Source organism: Mytilus trossulus, chromosome 13 (genome assembly GCF_036588685.1).
Source record: "Mytilus trossulus isolate FHL-02 chromosome 13, PNRI_Mtr1.1.1.hap1, whole genome shotgun sequence".
In the NCBI taxonomy this organism is placed as follows: Eukaryota; Metazoa; Mollusca; class Bivalvia; order Mytilida; family Mytilidae; genus Mytilus; species Mytilus trossulus.
Window position 1 is genome coordinate 60,467,395 of NC_086385.1, and position 24,348 is coordinate 60,491,742.

The 24,348-nt window shown below is 33.5% G+C and overlaps 1 protein-coding gene across 1 annotated transcript; it reads left to right on the forward strand.

The window, feature by feature from the left end:
* Window positions 1–3,063: 3,063 nt before the first annotated feature.
* Window positions 3,064–17,140, forward strand: LOC134693982 (uncharacterized). Its single transcript, XM_063554966.1, has 6 exons — window positions 3,064–3,147; window positions 10,889–11,357; window positions 11,951–12,091; window positions 13,524–13,702; window positions 14,457–14,538; window positions 16,785–17,140. The coding sequence occupies exons 2-6, from the start codon at window positions 10,922–10,924 to the stop codon at window positions 16,973–16,975; spliced, it is 1,029 nt and encodes a 342-aa protein (XP_063411036.1). The 5' UTR covers window positions 3,064–3,147; window positions 10,889–10,921; the 3' UTR covers window positions 16,976–17,140.
* Window positions 17,141–24,348: the final 7,208 nt, after the last annotated feature.

The following is a 24,348-nucleotide window of genomic DNA, read 5'->3' on the forward strand; positions in this document are numbered from 1 at the left end:
TGAACAGAAAAAAAACCCATGCCCCCCCCCCCCCCACCCCCAGAAAATCAAATGGTTGCTGCCTAACGTAAGGGTACCCAAATTGCACCGAGTACCCAAATTGCATCTATTTAGAAAAAATAGCATCAAAAACCTTACAAGAGTTCCTAGAGACTAAACAATTTGTATTTTCATGATTTGATACTATGCACGTCTTTCAACATAGGTAAACATATTTAGATATACACAAAACGTTCATAGTTTTTATCAACAGATGGACTGTTTACTGAAAACGCAAAATGTACGAAAACGTCACCATGCGACGTCATCAAAACGTCATCTTTTTAAAATTAGCAAATACAATATATTATAAGTATCCATTTCGTAAAACATGAAGAGTAAGCATGGAAAAATACCAATTGTTCAAAATATTTGAAGAAATTAAACAAAAGCCCGGTTATTAGACTTTTGACGATGTGAATCTAAGCATGGATGCAATTTGGGTACTCCTCATTACAGAATCATGGATAGTTTGGAGGTTGATTCAAACCCATTTTTCAATGACTCAATATGGATTAAAATGTAAATTGGTGTACCTATACAATCAAGAAGGATAGGGCTACAAAATAAACACAGTATTGACATTTTTTTCTTGATCATAAAAAAACGTAGGTGAAAAAACAGTCAAAATAGGTGCAATTTGGGTACCGTCACGTTACATGTACTTACCTACTTACACGTATTGGAAAACATTTAACAATGCTAGGTAGACATATAATACTTCCATGGGTAGACTTACTTTATATTATAATTATTAATTGATTGTTTTTGATATGATGTTGTCGTTGTGATTGTTCTATTTTAAGTTAGACTGTAGGGTTACGCCGATATATTTTGCAGATGACATGTTACTGGTTCTTAAATATGGTTATGTAGGATGTATAATGATCGTGTTTGAATGGTTTATTTTTTGGGGGGGTTACAATTGTGCATTTTCCAGAATGAAAGGCCATGAGACAATCAGCCTCCTATTTAGCTGCTACAATAAGATCTGTTTGTAGTTTTGTGCTGGCATGTAATTTCTCGGTAGGCCTATATAATGCTATCATCAGCAAAGTGTCGTAAATTAATTAAAGGTTGCTGTGTTCGAGATATTCTGGAAAATCATTAATGTAAATTAAAAGAGTATAGGCCCAAGGACGGTTCCCAGGGGGACATCTGATGTTAGTTACTGGCGCTGTATTTGATGTTATTCCATCTATAACCACTAACGGTTGGCGTACGGTCCAATAAGAAAGCCTGAATCCATGTTAGAGTGTTATATCTTGAATGCCATAGTATTTTAGTTTGTAGAGTAAACGTTTGTGGGGTGCTTTATCGAAGGCTTTGGCAAAATCCACAACGATGAGGTCTGTTAGTATATTTTTACTGTTGTTGTTTAATATAAAGTTCTTGTATAAATTGAATTAGTTGTGATTCAACTGATCTCGATTTTCGGAAACCATGTTGGAGGTTGTAGAGTATGATTGTTATTTGCCTCCATATAGTCCATGATGTTACTTGTCAAAATATACTCCATCAATTTACAACAAATACAAGTGAGTTAAATTGGTCTATAGTTTTCAGCCTTGTATCGTTCGCCCTTTTTAAATGCTGGTGCAACAATTGCATGTTTCCAGTCTTTTAGTGTTTTCCCGATTAAATATGGTGGTACACAGGCAAAATTTGCCCACATGAATTTCACATGAATCTCACATAAAATTCACATGAGCAATTTCATGTGAGATTTACCTCAATCGAGCTTATACATGATACTGACGTGAACATTTTCATGTGAATTGAGTTTCACGTGAATCTGATTTGAAATTTGTCACATGAATTTCACGTGAAATTTACAACAAAAATTTATATTTTTCATGATTTTAATTAAATTTGAAAATTTAGTTATTATTCAAAATACTGTATTTTAAAAATTCATGTGAATTTCACAGGATTTTTTTTTATACCTGATTTTCATGTGAAATTCACATGAGTTTCACATTAGATTCACATATGAATCTCACAAAAACTGATTTCAAGTGAGTTTCACGTATAAGCTCATTTAAGGTGAAATTCACGTGAGATTCACATGAATTTAAATTCACGTGAAATTGATGTGATTGGAATTTGCCTGTGTAAGGATAGGTGCAATTTGTGCTTTTAGTTCTTTTAATACATGTCCACTGGTGTTATCTGGACCACTTGCTTTGTGTATTTAGTTAATGTAACAATTTTTCGACACCTGGTGTTATGATTTTTATTTCTGGCATTTTTGTGTATGGGCTTGGACCCTTATCAGGAATATCAGTTGGCGGTTCGTTAGTAAATACTGACTGAAATTGTTGATTAACAATGCCTGCTTTTTCAGTAGTGTCTGAATGATACAAGTATACCTTCTTTTTTCTAAAGGCGCAATTCCTATATTATCATTTCTAGTGCTTTTGATACTCTGAAATAGCTATTTTTGGTTTTGTGTTTGTGGAATGATGTTGGTCCGGTTCATTGATTGGTAAATCACAAATAATTTGTTCTATGTAGTTCCAGTATGCCTTCCTTTGTTCTTTTTGGAATGTTTGTTTTAGTTTCTTGTATTTAGATGGATGTCTATTTCTGTTTTTATAACACTTACTTTTCTTGGCAGTTAATGAGTTTGCTATACAATAATAGCCATTACATGAATGTTAGATATTTGCATTTTATGTTTAGCTTATTAATTGCTGTGCTCAGCTTGACTACCATTATTTATTCTTTCAAGCCATGATAATGTGTTGTATGTGTTTATGTCTTGTGTTTATCATACATAAGAATATAAGATAAGATATAAATGTATGTCGGATAAAACTCTACAGAGCGTATGTTGTACTGTTATATGTATAACAGACTTTAAATAATCGTTTTTGCTTTATCTATGTCTAAGGCTTAAACAAGAATAGACAAATTTTTTTTAACTGGTGCGAGTTGTGAAAAAGTATGACTCTTTGGTGTGGGGCGATTCGACATTGGGGCGAGTTGTCATACATTCTTTGAAGACATTTAACTGATTACGTTCCCCTAGACAATAACATACCCTACATAAACTTTCTTCACGAGGTTTCTAATTTCACTGCTTCTGGATTTTCATGATTTCATGTATGTCTTCTTGAAATTGTGTTATTACTGCAAATAACCATCTTCTTATTGATGCACATTTGTAGCTTGCTATTTGTGTCCTTCTAAAAAATATCCTTCAAATCTTTTGCTAATTTTGGCGAATCCGAGTCCGTTCGCCCTGATTCGCGTTCGCCATACTACCTGTTCGCCCTGATACCTGTTCGCCCAGGGTCCATTCGCCAATATTTTTTATTTTTTTCTATTTGTTGTCCAGTCGCATAAATTTTAGTATTTGAACAAAATATGTTAAAGTTTGTAAAAAAAAATGACAAAATATTTATATTACCGTAATAATTTTGTCATTTTCCCTTTGATTTACCGAGTAAAATACTGGTATACACTCTCTTTATTGATATTTGTTAACAAATTGTATACGGTCAATCATCAATGTATGCAGTATGAGACTAGTCTCCGAGTATAATAATAAATGAACTTGTAAATCCGTTTCATGTGAATATTTTATCAAAACAAAACGTTTGATTTTTATTAATAATCCACCAAAAGACAAGTATCACAATAATCAGTGATCTGAATTATTTTGTCATTGGACTATTAAAGATCATATACAAGCCATAAACTTTTAAATATTTCCCTGTTTCCATAAATTTCAAGAATATATATACTATAGAAATATCTGAATAAGTTTATTCAAATCAAATGCCTTGAAAATAAATATTTTTTAGTAGGGCGAACGTACTCTGGGCGAACGAACTCAGGGCGAACGTACCTAGGGCGAACATGTTATTAGGGCGAACGTTCCCGATACCAATTTTGGTCTTCAGCTGTTGTTCAAAGCTAAAAACAAAGGCTCCATCTGGTCATTTTTTGCTTAATCCAAGTTTAAACTAATATAATAATCGATTTTATCCCAGCATTAAGATATAAAGGAATCCCTTTTCAGAGGGGTCCTCAGTATGACGTTAATACACCTAATCGCTATTTATTCCATTCCGGATAAAATTACACAACTTTTTAATCCAGTTTAAGCTATCGGGGACCCTGTTTAAATAATTCACCATGCATGATACTTTTTAATGAGACCTGTTTAAACTACCGTAAACATGGTAAATACTTAAGACAAAAATATTTTTTTTTCTCCCTCAGCTCACTACTGATGACCTCCATTTTTCAGTTGGTGATCTACACAGGAAGTTGTATAAATGACTGTTTTTCCAGGAATGGACTAAATAGCGATGAGGTGTATTGGAAGGCTATTATATATTTTCTTTGTGACGCCTTTATACATCAGCAGGAAGGCTTCAAATTAAAAATTTAAAATAGCCTTCCAAGACGTCATAATTATTTGGACTACTATGATATAGAGATCAATCTAGTGATATATCTGTTGTTTGTCTGTATCTGCTGAGTGTCTCAGTGGTTCTGTCTTAGTATTTCGTGTTCCTCCACCATAATAACAGACTTTCCAGTGTCCTAGCATTCCCTTTGTGTTGGGGTGGGGATTGTCCTATAAATATTGTTGTAAATATGTCACTGACACATCTCCATTAATCCTGAAAGGGAGTGTACACAGATTCAGCTGTACCCTGGCAGCTCTCGAGGGGTGCTCAGAATAATGGAGGAATCTACTAGCACATACATAGAGGCGGATTTAGAGGGGACCCAGGTCCCCAAATTGGCCCAACTCCCTTTTCTGTGAAAAATTTGGTTGATAATCAGTCAGGGGACTTACCTAAATTAAATGAGTGATTTTCTAAATCACTGATTCAAGTAACATTATTTCCACGAAGGTTGGAAGTTAGAGTTGTCTTTTTTTAATAATCACCAATTTAAGTAGTACAAATTAATCACTAGAAGAAGTGATGTAATTTTATTGTAGCTTTAAATATAGAATACTAATGATCCTGGGACTAATGATGTTTCTAAAATTATCAGAACCAACATCTGTGTTGATAGGATGACAAGGTCATTTTAGGTGATGACCATGTCCGTACGGTGACCTATAGTTGTTAATGTCTGTGTTATTTTGATCTTTTGTGGATAGTTGTCTCATTGGCAATCATACTACATCTTCTTTTTTATATTGTACTGAATCTAGGATAATGGCATAAAAATCACTTGTTTAAGTATCATACCTCAATTTCCTTCTTCTAGTATTTTCCCTTGTACAATGTAGTAGCAGCTGGTACCTGCTCCTTTGATTTTAATACTTAGTAAATGTAGTTGAAATATTTATATCAGACATTTTGTCAGATATCTTGAAAGGCTATTTTAATTATTTTGCTTTGACACACATTTCTCAGACCCTATAAAAATGAAGATGTGGTATGATTGCCAATGAGACAACTATCCAGAAAATATAAAAATGACACAAATTTTAACAACTATAGGTAACCGTACAGCCTTCAACAATGAGTAAAACCCATACCGCATAGTCAGCTATAAAAGGCCCCGATAAGACAATGTTAATAGTTATCAAAAGTACCAGGATTATAATTTTATACGCCAGACGCGCGTTTCGTCTACATAAGACTCATCAGTGACGCTCAGATCAAAATAGTTAAAAAGCCAAACAAATACAAAAGTTAAAAAGCCAAACAATTCAAACGAGAAAACTAACGGCCTTATTTATGTAAAAAAAATGAACGAAAAACAAATATGTAACACATAAACAAACGACAACCACTGAATTACAGGCTCCTGACTTGGGACAGGCACATACATAAATAATGTGGCGGGGTTAAACATCTTAATGGGATCCCAACCCTCCCCCTAACCTGGGACAGCGGTTTAACAGTACAACATAAGAACGAACTATAAAAATCAGTTGAAAAAGGCTTAACTCATCAGGTGGACAAAAATACAAGTTGACGTTGCCGGGTACTTATACATCCCGACACAAAAAGACACAATGAACAGATCTGAGAGTACTCGCAAATATTTGACAGCTAGTTCAAAGCCACTAACAACTAATAAAGAAATCATGCATCTAAGACTAAACTATCAGAATAATAATGATATCTTAAAAGGCAAACTTTGTACTCAGCAAGGCGTCAAAATAAATAAGTAATTAGCCTTTCAAGACGTCATTATTATCTAAGACTAAATTAGTTATTAAGGTAAAAGAGTGCCCAGGGTGCTCATTTTCGCCACATCTTTTCATGTTTTCTACAGTTTATGTTCAGATCTAAATGTTTTTGAAGTATACTGATATTTCTATAAAAAGATAACTTCAAATGCAAAATATTCTTAAGCTTGAAAACGTGTTTGTTTGAATATAATCATCTGAAAAGTTAGATTAAAAGGGGTTCGAAATTTCAGGATTTTTTGTCAATATTCGCCGTTTTTACACATCTACAGTGTATTTAAAACCAAATAACCACAGCTTTAAACAACATTGATCAAATCAATTTCATTATAGATGAAGAGCAGATATTTTTAAGGTGTTAAGAACTGAAATTTAGGGCATTCTGTCAAAGAATTACTTAGAAAATTTCTTTGAATTCATGTTTTTTCTTCAGGAAATTGGCAGAAAATTGTTGTCCGTTTTTTTGGTCGTTTACAGTAGGTGCCGCAATTTTGTCTCAGTTTTAAAAGATAGTCATATTTGTTATATAATATCATTTACCCGAATATATATGTCTTCCATTTCAGCCATCCTTTGAAGTTTTTACACCTTAAAATCATAAAACAGTGAGATTGTGTCCCCGGTAAATATTGTCGCCCAACTCTATATTGAGCTACTGCGCAAAGTTTTAAGAATTCCCAAGTGCCCACTTAAGATGAAATATTTATGATATAATTAACTGATAACATACATATGTTATTACAGATTACAGTAGACAACTCATGAAAGTGTCTGTAATACCACATGCATTTTATTTTTCTCTGATAACTTATTTAAGTTAGACCCTTGACTGTCAAATGACTGTATATAGAAATACTTAAAAAAACCACAATAACCATGATAACATTATCATTTAACTTCCATAAATACAGCAATATAGCCTTTATGTGCTAATGCAGTGTAAAGCAATCAACATCAATCAATCCATAAATACAAAGAATAACAACATTACCACATGCTGAGATCAAAGAAGCCAATTGCAAGCTGTCAATAAATTTCCTTTTCATTTTAAGGTTAGGGTCAGATTAACTCTCATAACATAGCATGTCTTATGGCATTATGTTCATCTGGGTGGAATCAGAAAAAATGAGGCAAAAGTGTGACGAGCATGGTCAAAAATAAACATATTTTTTGGGGTTCAGGATTTGTCTCACCACCTTCACCATATCATTTATTTTATGAAACTTAAGTGTCCAGACAAAGCATTAAGACATTAAGAATAATTTTAACTTTCAATAACTAACAAAATCAGTAATTTGAACAAATACAACTAAACATATACACATGATTTACATCAATTAAGAATACATTAAAAGCATAAACATATTTCCTATTAATGCCAGGTTGATTAAGGAACATTTGGATACCAAATTCTCTATACATTATCGCCATCAATTTGAAAAAAATCCTGTTTTAGCACTTTATGTATGGCAGATTATGAATGACCTGGTTATAAAAGTTTAAATACAGAAAAAAATTACTTAAGAATATTAACAAAAACACCTTTCCATTAAAGACACAACTTTTGGTAACAATCAGCAAAAAAAAATATACCAATATAGGCTACACTTTAAAAGTAATCATCTTTTTAGAAAAGCATCCATTTCTGGGATTTTGTCACACTCCTGACATATTTGACACATATCATCTATATCAAAAAATATATAATATGAATGCATTTATCACATGTTGGAAGAAAAGTATCAAAAACCAGAAGGCAATTCTATCGAAATTTCATGAAATTATTGAATATATAGAATATGTTCTCTTTTTTTTTTAATCAACATAAGGGTGGAATCAGAAAAAATGAAGATTTTAACATATTGGGGCATATTGTTTCCCCCATTTTATTTAGGAAAGTAAATTAAATGTCAAACCAACAAGTTCAATACCAGCTAACTTGCAGCCACATTTCAATTAGATATCTTGTACCAGCCAAAAGTTTTATTAAAAAAACATGTCAAATTTGTCAGGAGTGTGACGCTTTTTGTGTGACAGGATTTTTTTTTAATAATTTACATGTTGAGTAAAAATTATTATGATGAATGCATGTATATGAAGATGGTTTATAATCATTCTTCAATACTAGGTTTTGTAGATTATAGATTGGTGTTATCATTGCACAAATATTATGTAAATAAATATACATTGTGAAAAGGTATGTACCAAAAATTAATATTGGCAAAATTTGATAATTTCTAAATTAAAGTGTTATGGTTGTATTTTAAAGGAGTATTTGTGTGTAAAACTGGTAAGTATTTATTGTATACATGTATAAGCTATCCATAAAAGGCTATACAGACATCCTGAGGTGCATAATTCACATATTGGATTAACTTCTATACAAGCACCCAAAAATGTCAGGAGTGTGACAACTGTCAAATTTATATAATGCTTTTCATCTTACATTGTTATTTATTTTTCAGAAGCACCTGTTCCATAGAGAAGAAAAACATTTAGTGCAGCTGTGATAATCTATATGTTGAATCTACACACTTGATTTTTAGATGTCAGGAGTGTGACACTTTTTTTATACATTCAATGACATATATTGTTTAAATTTTGTATTTACTAACCTTCTTCTATCAAAATTTTGACACCAAGTAACAATGGATCATTTTTTTTAATATGTAATTAAAATTTAAACAATGTCATTGAATGTATAAAAAAAGTGTCACACTCCTGACATCTAAAAATCAAGTGTGTAGATTCAACATATAGATTATCACAGCTGCAATAAATGTTTTTCTTCTCTATGGAACAGGTGCTTCTGAAAAATAAATAACAATGTAAGATGAAAAGCATTATATAAATTTGGTACATGTTTAAAGACAGTTGTCACACTCCTGACATTTTTGGGTGCTGGTATAGAAGTTAATCCAATATGTGAATTATGCACCTCAGGATGTCTGTATAGCCTTTTATGGATAGCTTATACATGTATACAATAAATACTTACCAGTTTTACACACAAATACTCCTTTAAAATACAACCATAACACTTTAATTTAGAAATTATCAAATTTTGCCAATATTAATTTTTGGTACATACCTTTTCACAATGTATATTTATTTACATAATATTTGTGCAATGATAACACCAATCTATAATCTACAAAACCTAGTATTGAAGAATGATTATAAACCATCTTCATATACATGCATTCATCATAATAATTTTTACTCAACATGTAAATTATTAAAAAAAAATCCTGTCACACAAAAAGCGTCACACTCCTGACAAATTTGACATGTTTTTTTAATAAAACTTTTGGCTGGTACAAGATATCTAAATGAAATTCGGCTGCAAGTTAGCTGGTATTGAACTTGTTGGTTTGACATTTAATTTACTTTCCTAAATATAATGGGGCAAACAATATGCCCCAATATGTTAAAATCTTCATTTTTTCTGATTCCACCCATCTGATATTTAAAAAAGATATGATTTTTAGTTCAAAATTACAAATATATATTTTTTATGTGTATTTTTTTTTTTTATAAAATCTTGCATAATTAATCAAAATACTATGTTGCAATGATAAATTGAAGGTAAGCTTTAGGAAAATTTAACATGTTCAAGTACAAAATAAAAGATGAATTTTGGTCTGTGTTATAGGGTTCTTATAAAAACACAATTTTCAAACAGTTCCAGACTTTTGATTGAGATTTAATTTTAAGCCAAAATAGGATTTATAACAGACATATTGATATTCATTTGCATAATATTGATTTCTAGCGACGGAGCCCCATATATATGAACATGTGATGAACTAAAATTAAAAAAGATATAAGAGGCTCCTACTCTTTGGTTAGGTTGTTGTCACTTTCATACTTTGATACATTCATCATTGTTCATGAAATTCCAAATTCCTATTTAATTTTTATTGTGAAAACTCTGGTCTCTTTAAACTTTGGTGACCATGGTGCCTGATTTATATCTATCAAGATAACCTCTCTCTAGCAATGTTTTTCATATATTTCAGATATATGAAAATGAGCTAATGATTAGGATATATATAACTGTATTGTATTTTAAGCTCTGACGGCATCAATTGGGGATTTGATGGTCGCAAAGTAAGTTTGACTGGCGACACGTTAGCGGAGACAGTAAACGGGTATTTGCGACCATCAAATCCCAAATTGATGCCTTCGGAGCTTAAAATACAATATTGTTATTTCCATTCTTATGAAACTGACAGAAAACAATGTTAAAACATGTTTTTAAAATCTGTCATATGTCGTCTGCGCTTGCGCGTACGTCCCATAGCATCGATTGTCAATTGATGCCATGTAAGAGATTGACGTTATCCAATCAAAATGAACGTTACGAACGTTGTTGCATTAGAATGAGAATTTGAAGTTATGAAACTTTATTCTTTGAAAACAAGACAGACGTATCATGTGCTCACATTGCAGCTGTTTATTCAATATCACATTCCTATCAACCTGAGACATGTGAGACAACAATATAATGCTAAGAGCTCTGCTGAAGGATCATATTGGTTTAGAGTTGATATGGTGTGTGATATTTGAAAAAGACGTTCATATAAACTTTATATATATGTATTATGTATGTATTATGTGTTTTTATGCAACATGACGTCATCCAGATTGATGGTGTTATTATCATTGTAGGAAACTTTTCATGTAAACAAATGGTAAAGAAGAATGGATAAAGTGCTGATTTCATCTTGTAACAGCTACTGTAGATACATGTATTTCAGGAAACTATTAAAGCCTTTGAGACAGAATAAATACTTCCTGTCTTCCTTGACATGTCAGAGAAATATTTACAGTTCTTCCCAGTCGTGTAAAAATAGTTCGCTAAATGGAGAATGGACCTCAAAACTGTTAAATTGTCGTAGAAGAAACAATTCATTTTCTGTTCAAATGTGCAATTTTCATGGGAGCAATCACTACAGTTCAAGAAGGAAAATGGATAAAACATCATCAAGTGAGGATGAAAGAGTTCTTGAAAACTGGAATTGGAACATTAACTCTGATCCTGGTCTTGGGACTTTATATGTTGAAATGAAAAATGAGTTGTCAACTATTGATTCTAAAACTGAGAAGGAGTCACAAGAAAAAGATTACAGTATTTCAGGTGAACAACAAATCATATACAGTGAAACCTGTTTAAACCAAACCTCTTCGGGACTTAATATTATGTTCGGTTTTGGCTGATGTTTGGTTTTATAAGGTTCACAACGTATATAATTTGATATGACGGTGCTTTAGAAAAAATTTTGGTTTATACAGGTGTTCGGTTTAAGCAGGATTCGGTTCAGCCAGGTTTCACTGTATATATAAATAAGGAAATGTAGTATGCTTTCCCACAAGACAACTCTCCTCCAGACACCAAACAATATATTTTATAACATCATTTATTTCATTTTCAATAAGACACATTGCATAATCAACCATCAACTGATTCATTATAAACATTAAAAGATGTGGTATATAAACTCATCATAGATACCAGGATTAAATTTAATATATACCAGGATATAATATTGTCAATGAGACAAATTTCCACAACAATGAGCAAAGACCATACCACATAAACAGCTAATATACATTCAAGTCACTCAAGCAGAGCTCTTGGACTTATATTTTTGTCTCAAGTTGACATGGTTGTACTATTGAACATGTTGAAAGAAGCTATACAACATGTAAAATATATTTTTTATTTTCTAGTAACTCTGACAGACGAGAGGATAGAAGAATTGACCAAGTCTTTTAATCAGACCAGTATAGCGGCTGTAGAAGTGGAAGATTTATCTCTAGAGGAAGTGGACGATGTCCAGCCAGAGTGGGTTCCTCCTGTTGAATTGAAAAGTAAGTAAAAAAAGGCAACAGTAGTATACCGCTGTTCAAAACTCGTAAATCTATGGACAAAAAACAAAATTGGGGTAACAAACTGACTCTGAGGGAAACAAATTAAATTTAAGAGGAGAACAACGACACAACATAAAAATATAACACACACAGAAACGGACCAAGCATTAGACAAAATTCGATGAGAATAACAAATATAACATCAAAACCAAATACCTGAATTTGGGATAGATAAGTACCGTGACATGTTTTATAGTAATGTGAATTCACACTCAAATATTAGAGAAAACAAACGACACAACGTTAAAATGTTACACTCACAGAAATGAAGTATGATATAAAAATGGCCATTTTCCTGACTTGGTACAGGACATTTTTAAAGATAAAAAGGAATGTACCTTGCATGCCTGGAATCTTGTAAAATTATTATATCAGGGCTTAGTTGAAGGTGTTAATTAGTCCATTCCTTTATTTTAATCTAGATTCTAATATGACAACCTATTATCGTCAACCAGTATAATTACAATATATCTACCTTTAGCGCAAACGCAGTAATACACAAAAACGGCTGTTTCATGTTACAACCAACATGTTTATACTCATGGTTAAAGAAATCAAATCTACTTCTGCCAATAATTATTTCTTAATTCTTATATGTGCTAATGCTCAGTGTAAAATATGGACAAATTTAATGCTGACCCATGTTAAAATGAAAATAGAGCATGGACATGAAGGGAATTTTTCTTAATTTTATTTTTGTTTGGTAAAGGGAATAGGGCTTCAAAAAATACTGGAGCCAGCTGGATATTTTTTTCTTATCCTGATTTTAATCTATTTAAAAAGGTTAGACTAGATAACAAAAGGTTATAGTTTGTAACAATTGAGCATCTGTTTAACTTTTTGCAAAATTTATTTTTGTCTTGAAGTTTACAAAAAAAGCCACAATTGTCATGATTGTACTTTTCATATCAAACATTTGCACTCAAACAAAATACAATGAATACATGTACATTAAATTAAGAATGGAGATGTGGAATGTGTTGAAGACACAACAACGCGACCAAAGGGTAAAAAGCAGCTGTAGTCCACCAATTGGTCTTCAACAGAGCGAGAAAATCCCTCACCCAAAAGTGTGCTTCAGCTAGCCCCTAAAAAATGTGTACAATATAAAAGAGAAGATGTGGTATGATTGCCAATGAGACAACTATCCACAAAAGACCAAAATGACACAGACATTAAGAACTTTAGGTTACCGTACGGCCTTCAACAATGAGCAAAGTCCATACCTAACCGCATAGTCAGCTATAAAAGGCCCTGATAAGACAATGTAAAACAATTCAAACGAGTACAAGTTCAGTGATAATGGACGCCATACTAAATTTCAAAACATTTAAATGAAATTAATTTACAGATCATGTTTTCTTCATTGTAGGAGGAAGACAGGGTGTGTTTGATTTAGAGGAGATTGTAACAGTGCTGAGGGCAGGGAATGCACGAGACATTTGTGTGATTAAGATGCCCGACACCCTACAATTATCAGATTATATGGTGATAGCCACAGGAATATCATTTAGACATTGTCGGTCAATGACTAAAGATATACAATTCATTGTAAGTTGTAGCCATAGGAATATCATTTAGACATTGTCGATCAATGACAAAAGATATCCAATTTATTATAAATTGTAGCCACAGAAATATCAGTTAGATAGAATAGGTAATGTTTCTTGGACAGAAGCTTTTAAGCTATTTTATGATGATAAAAAAAAAAGGCAGCTATTGAGATCTTGAAATTGTTTTTATGCCCAATTTATGAGAATGATGTTTACTGATCTGTGCGTGGGTCTGTTTCGTTCATTCATCTGTTCCTTCATCCGTTCATCTGTTTGTCCATCCGTTTGTCCTGCTTCAGGTAACTGATTAAAGTTTTTGTTCGAGGTAGTTCTTGATGAAGTTGAAATCCAATCAACTTGACACTTAATAGACAGAGTTGTCTCATTGGCACTCACACCACATCTTCCTATATATCTATATATGTTCCCTCTGATATGACCGTGCTAATTTTAAAGCCAAATTAGAGATTTTCCCCCATTTTCACGGTCCACTGAACATAGAAATTGATAATCATTAATGCGGATGGGGCATTCATTTACTAAGAAAACATTCTTGTTTCCATATGTATTATTATGGATAAAAGGACTTTATTTGAAGTTTGTTGGATAAGTCTGAAATAAAATGGCAATAATAAATGCATGCAATAATATCTGAATTCACAGAACTCCAAATAATAAATTACTGATACTTGTCTGATATTTGCACTTTTTCAAATACATTTAACTTTATCCTTTGTTTTTCTTTTTTTTAGCACAAGAGGAAAAAATCTAATAAAGATTCTATTTTGAAAGTTGAAGGTCTTGATTCCGAAAACTGGTTGGCTTTTGATTTAGGTATGTATTTGACTGTTAATGTTGATATTCCATTTTCTTGTCTGTACATGTCAGTTTAATGTTCTTATGCCTCGTTCACACGGACATTTAATTCTAATTGAATTCCAATGGAATGTGAATCGAATTTGCTAATTGCGTCACACACTCTTCTTTTTTAATTCAAATAAAATGTCAATTGCAATAGAAACACCCTTTTGGGAATACGAATTGAAAGTTAAGGTCGTTTGTACAGTAAAGCGAATTTGACGCGCATCGTAATTCGAATTAGAAATGACCTTATGATGTAAAACGTTTCGAATGAGAATTAAACTTATTTGGAATTAGTTAATGCGAATGGAATTTGAGTTATGTGTGAACTCAGCATCATATACATTATATGCACATGTATAAAACTTAAAAAATTATGGTAATACCCGCCACAAGGCTTAAGTATGCGGTTTAATTTTTAAATTGTTATTTGGATGGAGAGTTGTCTCATTGGCACTCACACCACATCTTCCTATATCTATTGGATCTATTTATTACAAAATTTACACATTTATTATGATTGGTGGATCAATGAAGACTCACTTCTGTTGTTACAGATCTAGAGTTATGGGTCATTTTTAAAACAGTCATATTTGACCCAATATTTATATGCCTTAAAGATGCACTTTGGTGAAATAAACAAAAAAAATAAGACTTTAAAATGAATACTTTTATTTTAAATTGGAAATTATGCAAAAAATATTGATAGGTTATGGAGTTCCTTTTAAATATATTTGAGTTTTGAAAAATGGTGGGAAAAGTTTCTTGTGTACAACTTGGAAATTAGTATGGCGTTCATTATCACTGAACTAGTATATATTTGTTTAGGGGCCAGCTGAAGGACGCCTCTGGTTGTGGGAATATCTCGCGCTACATTGAAGACCTGTTTGTGACCTTCTGCTGTTGTTTTTTTCTACGGTCGGGTTGTTGTCTCTTTGACACATTCCCCATTTCCATTCTCAATTTTAATGCTCTGATTTTTACCTTATATTTGCATTCATATTATTTGGGACTTATTAAAATTGAAAGATAAGAAATCAACAATAAGCTTAATTTTGGTAAATGACCTTAAATGAGCTATTGAAGTCTTATATGAAAAGACAAATGGGTGTTATTGGATAAAATTATTTAACCCTGTATCATAGGGAAAAAAAACCAAGGATTCTAAACATATAAAACAAATTCTTAAACGTCATCTAAGTACATACTTAAGATATTCATATACATGTTTTCAGGCATTAGTGACACATGTTGAATACTATTTCAAGTATTCTTGGAAAAGTTTTTTTCCAACTTTTTTCAGTTAGTGAATTTGTTTTTGAATTATCTCCCTTTATGCATTCTCCCTTTCAATATTTTTTTTGTACTTCATGTATTTGCCTTGCAAGAGTTAAGGCTTTTTAATGTAAACATTATCATTAAGTGGTATTGAAATAAAAATGATCGCTGTTCCCATTCAATTTGCCGTCAGAATTAGATGCATTCTGGGTAAAATTTTACAAGGATACTAAAAAATATGGAGGCTGGCTTACAACTTGCTTTCATTTAGAAATTCAAACAATGACATGAGATTGTTTTCACTTTGGTGTACAAACTGTAAAATTACTTATGGTCTTTTACAGTCTGCACGGTTAGCCACTAGTCCGCTGCCCCAGACTAGTAAAATTTCATTCGGACTAGTAAGTTTTTGCAAAACTGTGTTTGGATCAATAAGAAAAATGTCAGAATATTGCTCTTCAGACTAGTAGTTGAAAAAGTTTTTGGTGCAGACTGCTTTTATATTCTGTAAAGGCAAACTGTTAATCTTATTGTATTCATATTCAGTGATAACTTTTATGAATTGACTTTTAGTGTTTACTTATTCAGGAATAGAATACCTAGTTAGCTGTATTTGGAAAAATATTTCAGAATTTTGACCCTCAATGTTCTTCATCTTCATACTTTATTTAGCCTTTTCTATATTTTTTTTCATATGCAGCCATTCAAGCCATTTTTAAAAGGGGGGTTCCACACCCAGGATGAATAGTGAGTTCCATTTATATGTCCCCATTTAAATGCATTGATAAAAAAAGGGGGGTCCAACCTCTGAACTCCCCCCTCTGGATCCGCAACTGATGTGTCACAGATAAGTCTTTTGTAAATAACACACATGTGTTGTATACAAAATTTGTGTCATTGTATCTATGATGAGTTTAATAACAAATATGATTGTTTTACAGGTAACATAATTCTGCATCTGTTTACCCCTGAGACACGAGAATTGTATGATTTAGAGAGTTTATGGACGGTGGGAGAGAAATATGATGACAAATGTCAGGAGATAGAAGATGAATTTGGTCTACAACAAACTGACCTTGATTGGCTCAAGCAACTGGACGTAGAAATGACACATGACAGAAAAACATCTTAATACAACATACAGACCTTGATTGGCTCAAGCAACTGGACTCAGATGTAGAATTAACACCAGACAGAAAACTTACTTATCATGTTAATCTACCAAACAGACTTGGATTTGCAAAATTTTATATCCTCGAGAAAATCTTAATATTAATTTGAAAAAACTGAGCCTTTTTGTTGATTTTATTCATTAATCTGACATCAAGCATTTTGTAAACACGATTTTTTGTCTGGCTTGACAGAGTCAAAAAGCGAGACAAAGGTATGCTGTTTCAGGCGGCAGCGTCGTCATTGTATTAGTTTGTGATTATGTCTAGTTTATTGGGAACCACTAGTGGTTGGTCAAAGATATTTTGTATGCAGTTGTATTAGTAGAGGCACATCTCATTAACATGGAGATTATTTGGCCCTTCTCCATCAGTCATGGTCTATTGACTTTCGAAACTTTTGCTTAGTTTTCATGTATAAGTTTGTGGTTAGGTCAGTTTATGGGGAACCACTAGTGTAAGTAAATGATATTTGGTATGCATTTGCATGAGCAATATTGGCACATCTCATTTCCATGGAGATTATTTGTTATGTTTTATTAATTTGAAATTTTGCTTAGTTTACATGTATTAGTTTGTGTTTATGCTTAATTAAAGTGAACCACTTACATGTATGATAAGTCAATGGTATTTAGTATGCATTGGCACATCTCATTTCCATGGAGATTTTTTAGCCATGTACCTTTGTAAAGCAAAATTATATCCGGGTGAAATTTGATCCCGAGGAAAAAATGTCACAGTAGTTGTTGTTATTTTTTTATCTGGAGGAAAATATTTCCCTGGGATATTTTTTCCTTTGCCGTGAAATTCTATCTGGGTAGTTAACTTATTGAATAGTTATAAGAAAAAACTTATCCTTTAGAAATACTATGAAATAATAAGTATATTTGAAATAAAGCGAAATTGTTAAAAAAAAAAATGTATTATAATGGGAAATAATTTCACAAATTATCCTTGAAAAAATTTCCTGAAATATTCAAGTCAATATCATCATTTAAAATGAAAATTATCATGAAACATAGGGAAGAAAACCAGAAGTAATTTCAAAGATCGTAATTGTGAAAATAATATCATGATTAAAAAAGGTTAGTGAAATACTTGTAAAAGTGAGTTGTTGTCAGATCTCAGTACAAATGTAAATTTAAAAGTAAGGTAGAAAATTCAAATATAGTTGCATTACTACTGTTAATAGTAATAGAAGAATTTGATTATGATGATATTTTTAACTATATAAATAGTTTTTTTTCTGGGGACAGAGATGTAGATGATGATTATATGGAAATAAGATAAATCATGGCATAACAATATTGGAACAAAAGCATGTTTAACAGCTGGATAGTTTTTACCTGTGAAATGTTATCTGTCTTATTAAATCAAGTTGTAAGTCATCTTTTTATATAAATGAATATTTAAAAAATAAGATTCAAGGAAAAAGTTCACTATAAAATATTTATTATTAATATCTTTAAAATATAAATTTCTTATAATTACCTCCCTTTGATAAATTATGCAAATTTGGTGTACCTTTGAGAAACATTTTATAATTATAGTCAGGTATATATTGATTGTGAGTAACTTCAATAGTAGTTAATAGGACTCTATTTCACATGGTTCTGTGAAATATAGGACGGCAATTATATACCGGTACATACTATCCGCATAACACAGATAGATTTTCACTCCTCTGGAAAAAATTAACCTGTGTAATACCATGCCTGGAAAAAAATTACCGGGACAAATTAACCTCGGGATAAAATATCACAGAGGAAGAAATAAACCGTTACACCTTCAGTTATGGTTCATTGACTTTGAATATTCGAAAAACTTATATGTTTTAAAAAGTGATGCTATTTTAATTTCAACATTTGCACAATCCAAATTACAAAAAAGTAAAACATATCTCTGTGATAACAGTTTATTTAAAATAAAAATGTAGTTTAAACAGGGAAAATGTATTGCAATACACAAGATAAAAGCAAGCTTACAGATTAACTCATTATCTGAGCTCAACAAGAATGTGTTTCTATTGTCCGTTACCAGAGGAAAATAAGGTTGGACAAGTGAAAAAGAGGAAAGATTTTTCTTTTTCTTAATTTCTCTCTTATCATTAGTACATGTAATAGGATAACTATATTTGGGATGTGTGTACCTTGCTAGCTAGGTCCTCACGCCAGTCAGACTGTTTTCATCTGACCTTGACCTCGTTTTATGGATCAGTGACGAAAATTAAGTTTTTGTGGTCAAGTCCATATATCAGAAAATTTGATAGTATCTATTTATAATTTATTGGCGGTACAATTAGTTAAGTTGCTATACGCGTTACAAAACGAGTAGCAAGCATCAATACCAGAAAAGTTTTAAAATACGATACTGTTATCTCCAATTCATTGCATCTAAAAGAAAACAACGCTGTAAGTTACAATCGGGCACACATGTCTTCACTAGCTGCACTCACACATGTCACAGTTACAGAACAGCAATCGTTCAATTAATGTTAGAGGCGTTACCATGTTGAAATAAAACATTTTTACAAAAAACCTGATAGATATAGGAAGATGTGGTGTGGGTGCCAATGACACAACTCTCCATCCAAATAACAATTTAAAAAGTAAACCATTATAGGTTAAAGTACGGCCTTCAACGTGATGTTTGTTTTTCAAATTATATTAACTGCTTGATTTTACATGAGAAAGGTTAATATATCAAACAGATTTTACCTACTTCTACATGACTGTACTAAATACTATACTATCAATATTAATAAAATTTATATTTTATTAATGGGAAAATATGCCCACAAAAACCCTGACTATTATATAAAGGGAATCATATCACCCATTAAGATCACAGATCTCCAGCTTCTGTTCATGGCTAGGAACACGTGAGGACTATTACATAACTTATGCAAATGTTTTAGTTACTATTACATAACTTATGCACATATTTAAGGTTGGTCCTTTATAAACTTGTCATTTTGTTTTCTTTATGATTTTTAAACATATGAACATAAAAAAAGTATTCTCTCATTTTCAGTTCACCTGGCCCAAAGGGCCAAGTGAGCTTTTCTCATCACTTTGCATCTGTCGTCCGTCGTTGTTAACTTTTACAAATATCTTCTCCTCTGAAACTACTGAGCCAAATTAAATCAAACTTGGCCACAATCATCATTTGGGTATCTAGTTTAAAAAATGTGTCTGGTGACCCGGCCAACCAACCAAGATGGCCGCCATGGCTAAAAATAGAACATAGGGGTAAAATGCAGTGTTTGGCTTTTAACTCAAAGATCAAAGCATTTAGAGCAAATCTGACATGGGGGTGAAATTGTTTATCAGGTCAAGATCTACAATGTAATCTGCCCTGAAATTCTCAGATGAATCGGACAATCCGATTATCCGTTGTTGAGTTGCTGCCCCTGAATTGGAAATTTTACTGTTTTTGGTTATTATCTTGAATATTATTATAGATAGAGATAAACTGTAAACAGCAATATTGTTCAGCAAAGTAAGATTTACAAATGATTTAACATGACCGAAATGGTCAGTTATCCCCTTTAGGATTTATTGTTCTTAATAGTCTATTTTTAACCAATTTTCGTAATTTGTTAGTAATCTTTTACAAAAATCTCTCCTCTGAAACTACTGGGCCAAATTAATCCAAACTTGGCCACAATCATCTTTGAGGTATCTAGTTTAAAAAAATGTGTCCAATGACCCAGCCATCCAACCAAGATGGCCGCCATGGCTAAAAATAGAGCATAGGGGTAAAATGCAGTGTTTGGCTTTTAACTCAAAGATCAAAGCATTTAGAGCAAATCTGACATGGGGGTGAAATTGTTTATCAGGTCAAGATCTACAATGTAATCTGCCCTGAAATTCTCAGATGAATCGGACAATCCGTTGTGGAGTTGCTGCCCCCGAATTGGAAATTTTACTGTTTTTGGTTATTATCTTGAATATTATTATAGATAGAGATAAACTGTAAACAGCAATATTGTTCAGCAAAGTAAGATTTACAAATGATTTAACATGACCGAAATGGTCAGTTGTCCCCTTTAGGATTTATTGTTCTTTATAGTCTATTTTTAACTAATTTTCGTAATTTGTTAGTAATCTTTTACAAAAATCTCTCCTCTGAAACTACTGGGCCAAATTAATCCAAACTTGGCCACAATCATCTTTGAGGTATCTAGTTTAAAAAAATGTGTCCAATGACCCAGCCATCCAACCAAGATGGCCGCCACGGCTAAAAATATAACATAGGGGTAAAATGCAGTGTTTGGCTGATAATTCAAAAACCAAAACATTTAGAGCAAATCTGACAAGTGATAAAATTATTTATCAGGTCAAGATCTATCTTCCCTGAAATTTTCAGATGAATCGGACAACCCGTTGTTGGGTTGCTGCCTCTGAATTGGTAATTTTAAGGAAATTTTCCTGTTTTAGTTATTATCTTGAATATTATTATAGATGGAGATAAACTGTAAACAGCAATGATGTTCAGCAAAGTAAGATTTACAAAAAAAGTCAACATGACCGAAATGGTGAGTTGACCACTTTAGGGGTTATTGTCCTTTATAGTCAGTTTTTCACAATTTTCATAAAAGTTGTAAATTTTTACTAACATTTGCCACTGAAACTACTGGGCCAAGTTCATTATAGATAGAGATAATTGTAAGCAGCAAGAATGTTCAGTAAAGTAAGATGTGGAAACACGTCACCATCACCAAAACACAATTTTGTCATGAATCCATCTTTTGTATAATATTTACATATACCAAGGTGAGCGATACAGGCTCTTTAGAGCCTCTAGTTTAAGTGTGTGTTTGTTCCAAGTATTGTGTTAAACTCCGCCACAGTCGGTGTATGTCTGTCCTTGTATTGAGTAAAACCCCTCCGCAGTCAGTGTGTGCCATGACAGTATTGTTTAAAACCCCGCAACAGTAGGTGTGTGTCTCTCCATGTCCAAGTATTGTTCAACCCCGCCACAGTAAGTGTGTCCCATGACAGTATTGTTTAAAACTCCACCACAGTAGGTGTGTGTCCCATGACAGTATTGTTTAAAACTCCGCCACAGTAGGTGTGTGTCTGTCCCAGTATCGTTTAAAACCCCGCCACAGTAGGTATGTGTCTGTCCCATTATTGTTTTAAACCCCGCCATAGCAGGTGTGTGTCTGTCCCAGTATTGTTTTAAAACCAACCACAGTAGGTGTGTGTCTGTCTCAGTATTGTTTTAAACCCCGCCATAGTAGGTGTGTGTGTGTAACAGTATTGTTTTAAACCCCGCCACAAAAGTTGTGTGTCTGTCCCAGAATTGTTTAAAACCCCGCCATAGTAGGTGTGTGTCTGTCCCAGTATTGTTTAAAACCTCGCCACAGTAAGTGTGTGTCTGTTCCAGTATTGTTTTAAAACCCGCCACAGTAAGTGTGTGTCTGTCCCAGGATTGTTTTAATCCCGCCACAATAAATGTGTGTCTGTCCCAGTATTGTTTAAAACCCCGCCACAGAAAGTGTGTGTCTGTCCCAGTATTGTTTAAAACCCCGCCATAGTAGGTGTGTGTCTGTCCCAGTATTGTTTAAAACCTCGCCACAGTAGGTGTGTGTCTGTCCCAGTATTGTTTAAAACCCCGCCATAGTAGGTGTGTGTCTGTCCCAGTATTGTTTTAAACCCCGCCATAGTAAGTGTGCGTCTGTAACAGTATTGTTTTAAACCCGCCACAGTAGGTGTGTGCCTGTCCCAGTATTGTTTGAAACCCCGCCTAAGTAGGTGTGTGTCTGTCCCAGTATTGTTTAAAACCCCGCCTCAGTAGGTGTGTGTCTGTCCCAGTATTGTTAAAAACCTCGCCACAGTAAGTGTGTGTCTGTCCCAGTATCGTTTTAAACCCCGCCACAGTAGATGTGTGCCTGTCCCAGTATTGTTAAAAACCCCGCCACAGTAGGTGTGTGTCTGTCCCAGTATTGTTTAAAACCTCGCCATAGTAAGTGTGTGTATGTCCCAGTATTGTTTTAAAACCCGCCACAGTAAGTGTGTGTCTGTCCCAGTATTGTTTCAATCCCCGCCACAATAAGTGTGTGTCTGTCCCAGTATTGTTTTAAACCCCGCCACAGTAAGTGTGTGTCTGTTTCAGTATTGTTTAAATCCCCGCCACAGTAAGTGTGTGTCTGTCCCAGTATTGATATAATCCCCGCCACAGGATGTGTGTGTCTGTGCCAGTATTGTTTGAAACCCCGCCATAATAGGTGTGTGTCTGTCCCAGTATTGTTTAAAACCCCGCCATAGTAGGTGTGTGTCTGTCCCAGTATTGTTTAAAACCTTGCCACAGTAAGTGTGTGTCTGTCCCAGTATTGTTTTAATCCCCGTCACAGTAGGTGTATGTCAGTCCCAGTATTGTTTAAAACCTCGCCACAGTAAGTATGTGTCTGTTCCAGTATTGTTTTAAACACCGACACAGTAAGTGTGTGTCTGTCCCAGGATTGTTTTAATCCCCGCCACAATAAATGTGTGTCTGTCCCAGTATTGTTTTAAACCCCGCCACAGTAAGTGTGTGTCTGTCCCAGTATTGTTTTAATCCCCGCCACAGTAAGTGTGTGTCTGTCCCAGTATTGTTATAATCCCCGCCACAGGAGGTGTGTGTCTGTTCAAGTATTGTTTAAAACCCCGCCATAGTAGGTGTGTGTCTGTCCAAGTATTGTTTAAAACCTCGCCACAGTAGGTATGTGTCTGTCCCAGAATTGTTTTAAATCCCGCCATAGTAGGTGTGTGTCTGTCCCAGTATTGTTTAAAACCCCGCCATAGTAGGTGTGTGTCTGTAACAGTATTGTTTTAAACCCGCCACAGTAGGTGTGTGCCTGTCCCAGTTTCATTTAAAACCCCGCCTAAGTAGGGGTGTGTCTTTCCCAGTATTGTTTAAAACCCCGCCTAAGTAGGAGTGTGTCTGTCCCAGTATTGTTAAAAACCTCGCCACAGTAAGTGTGTGTCTGTCCCAGTATTGTTTTAAACCCCGCCACAGTAGGTGTGTGCCTGTCCCAGTATTTATTTAAAACCCCGTTATAGTAGGTGTGTGTCTGTCCCAGTATTGTTTAAAACCTCGCCACAGTAAGTGTGTGTATGTCCCAGTATTGTTTTAAAACCCGCCACAGTAAGTGTGTGTCTGTCCCAGTATTGTTTCAATCCCCGCCACACTAAGTGTGTGTCTGTCCCAGTAATATTTTAAACCCCGCCACAGTAAGTGTGTGTCTGTTCCAGTATTGTTTAAAACCCCGCCACAGTAAGTGTGTGTCTGTCCCAGTATTGTTATAATCCCCGCCACAGGATGTGTGTGTCTGTGCCAGTATTGTTTA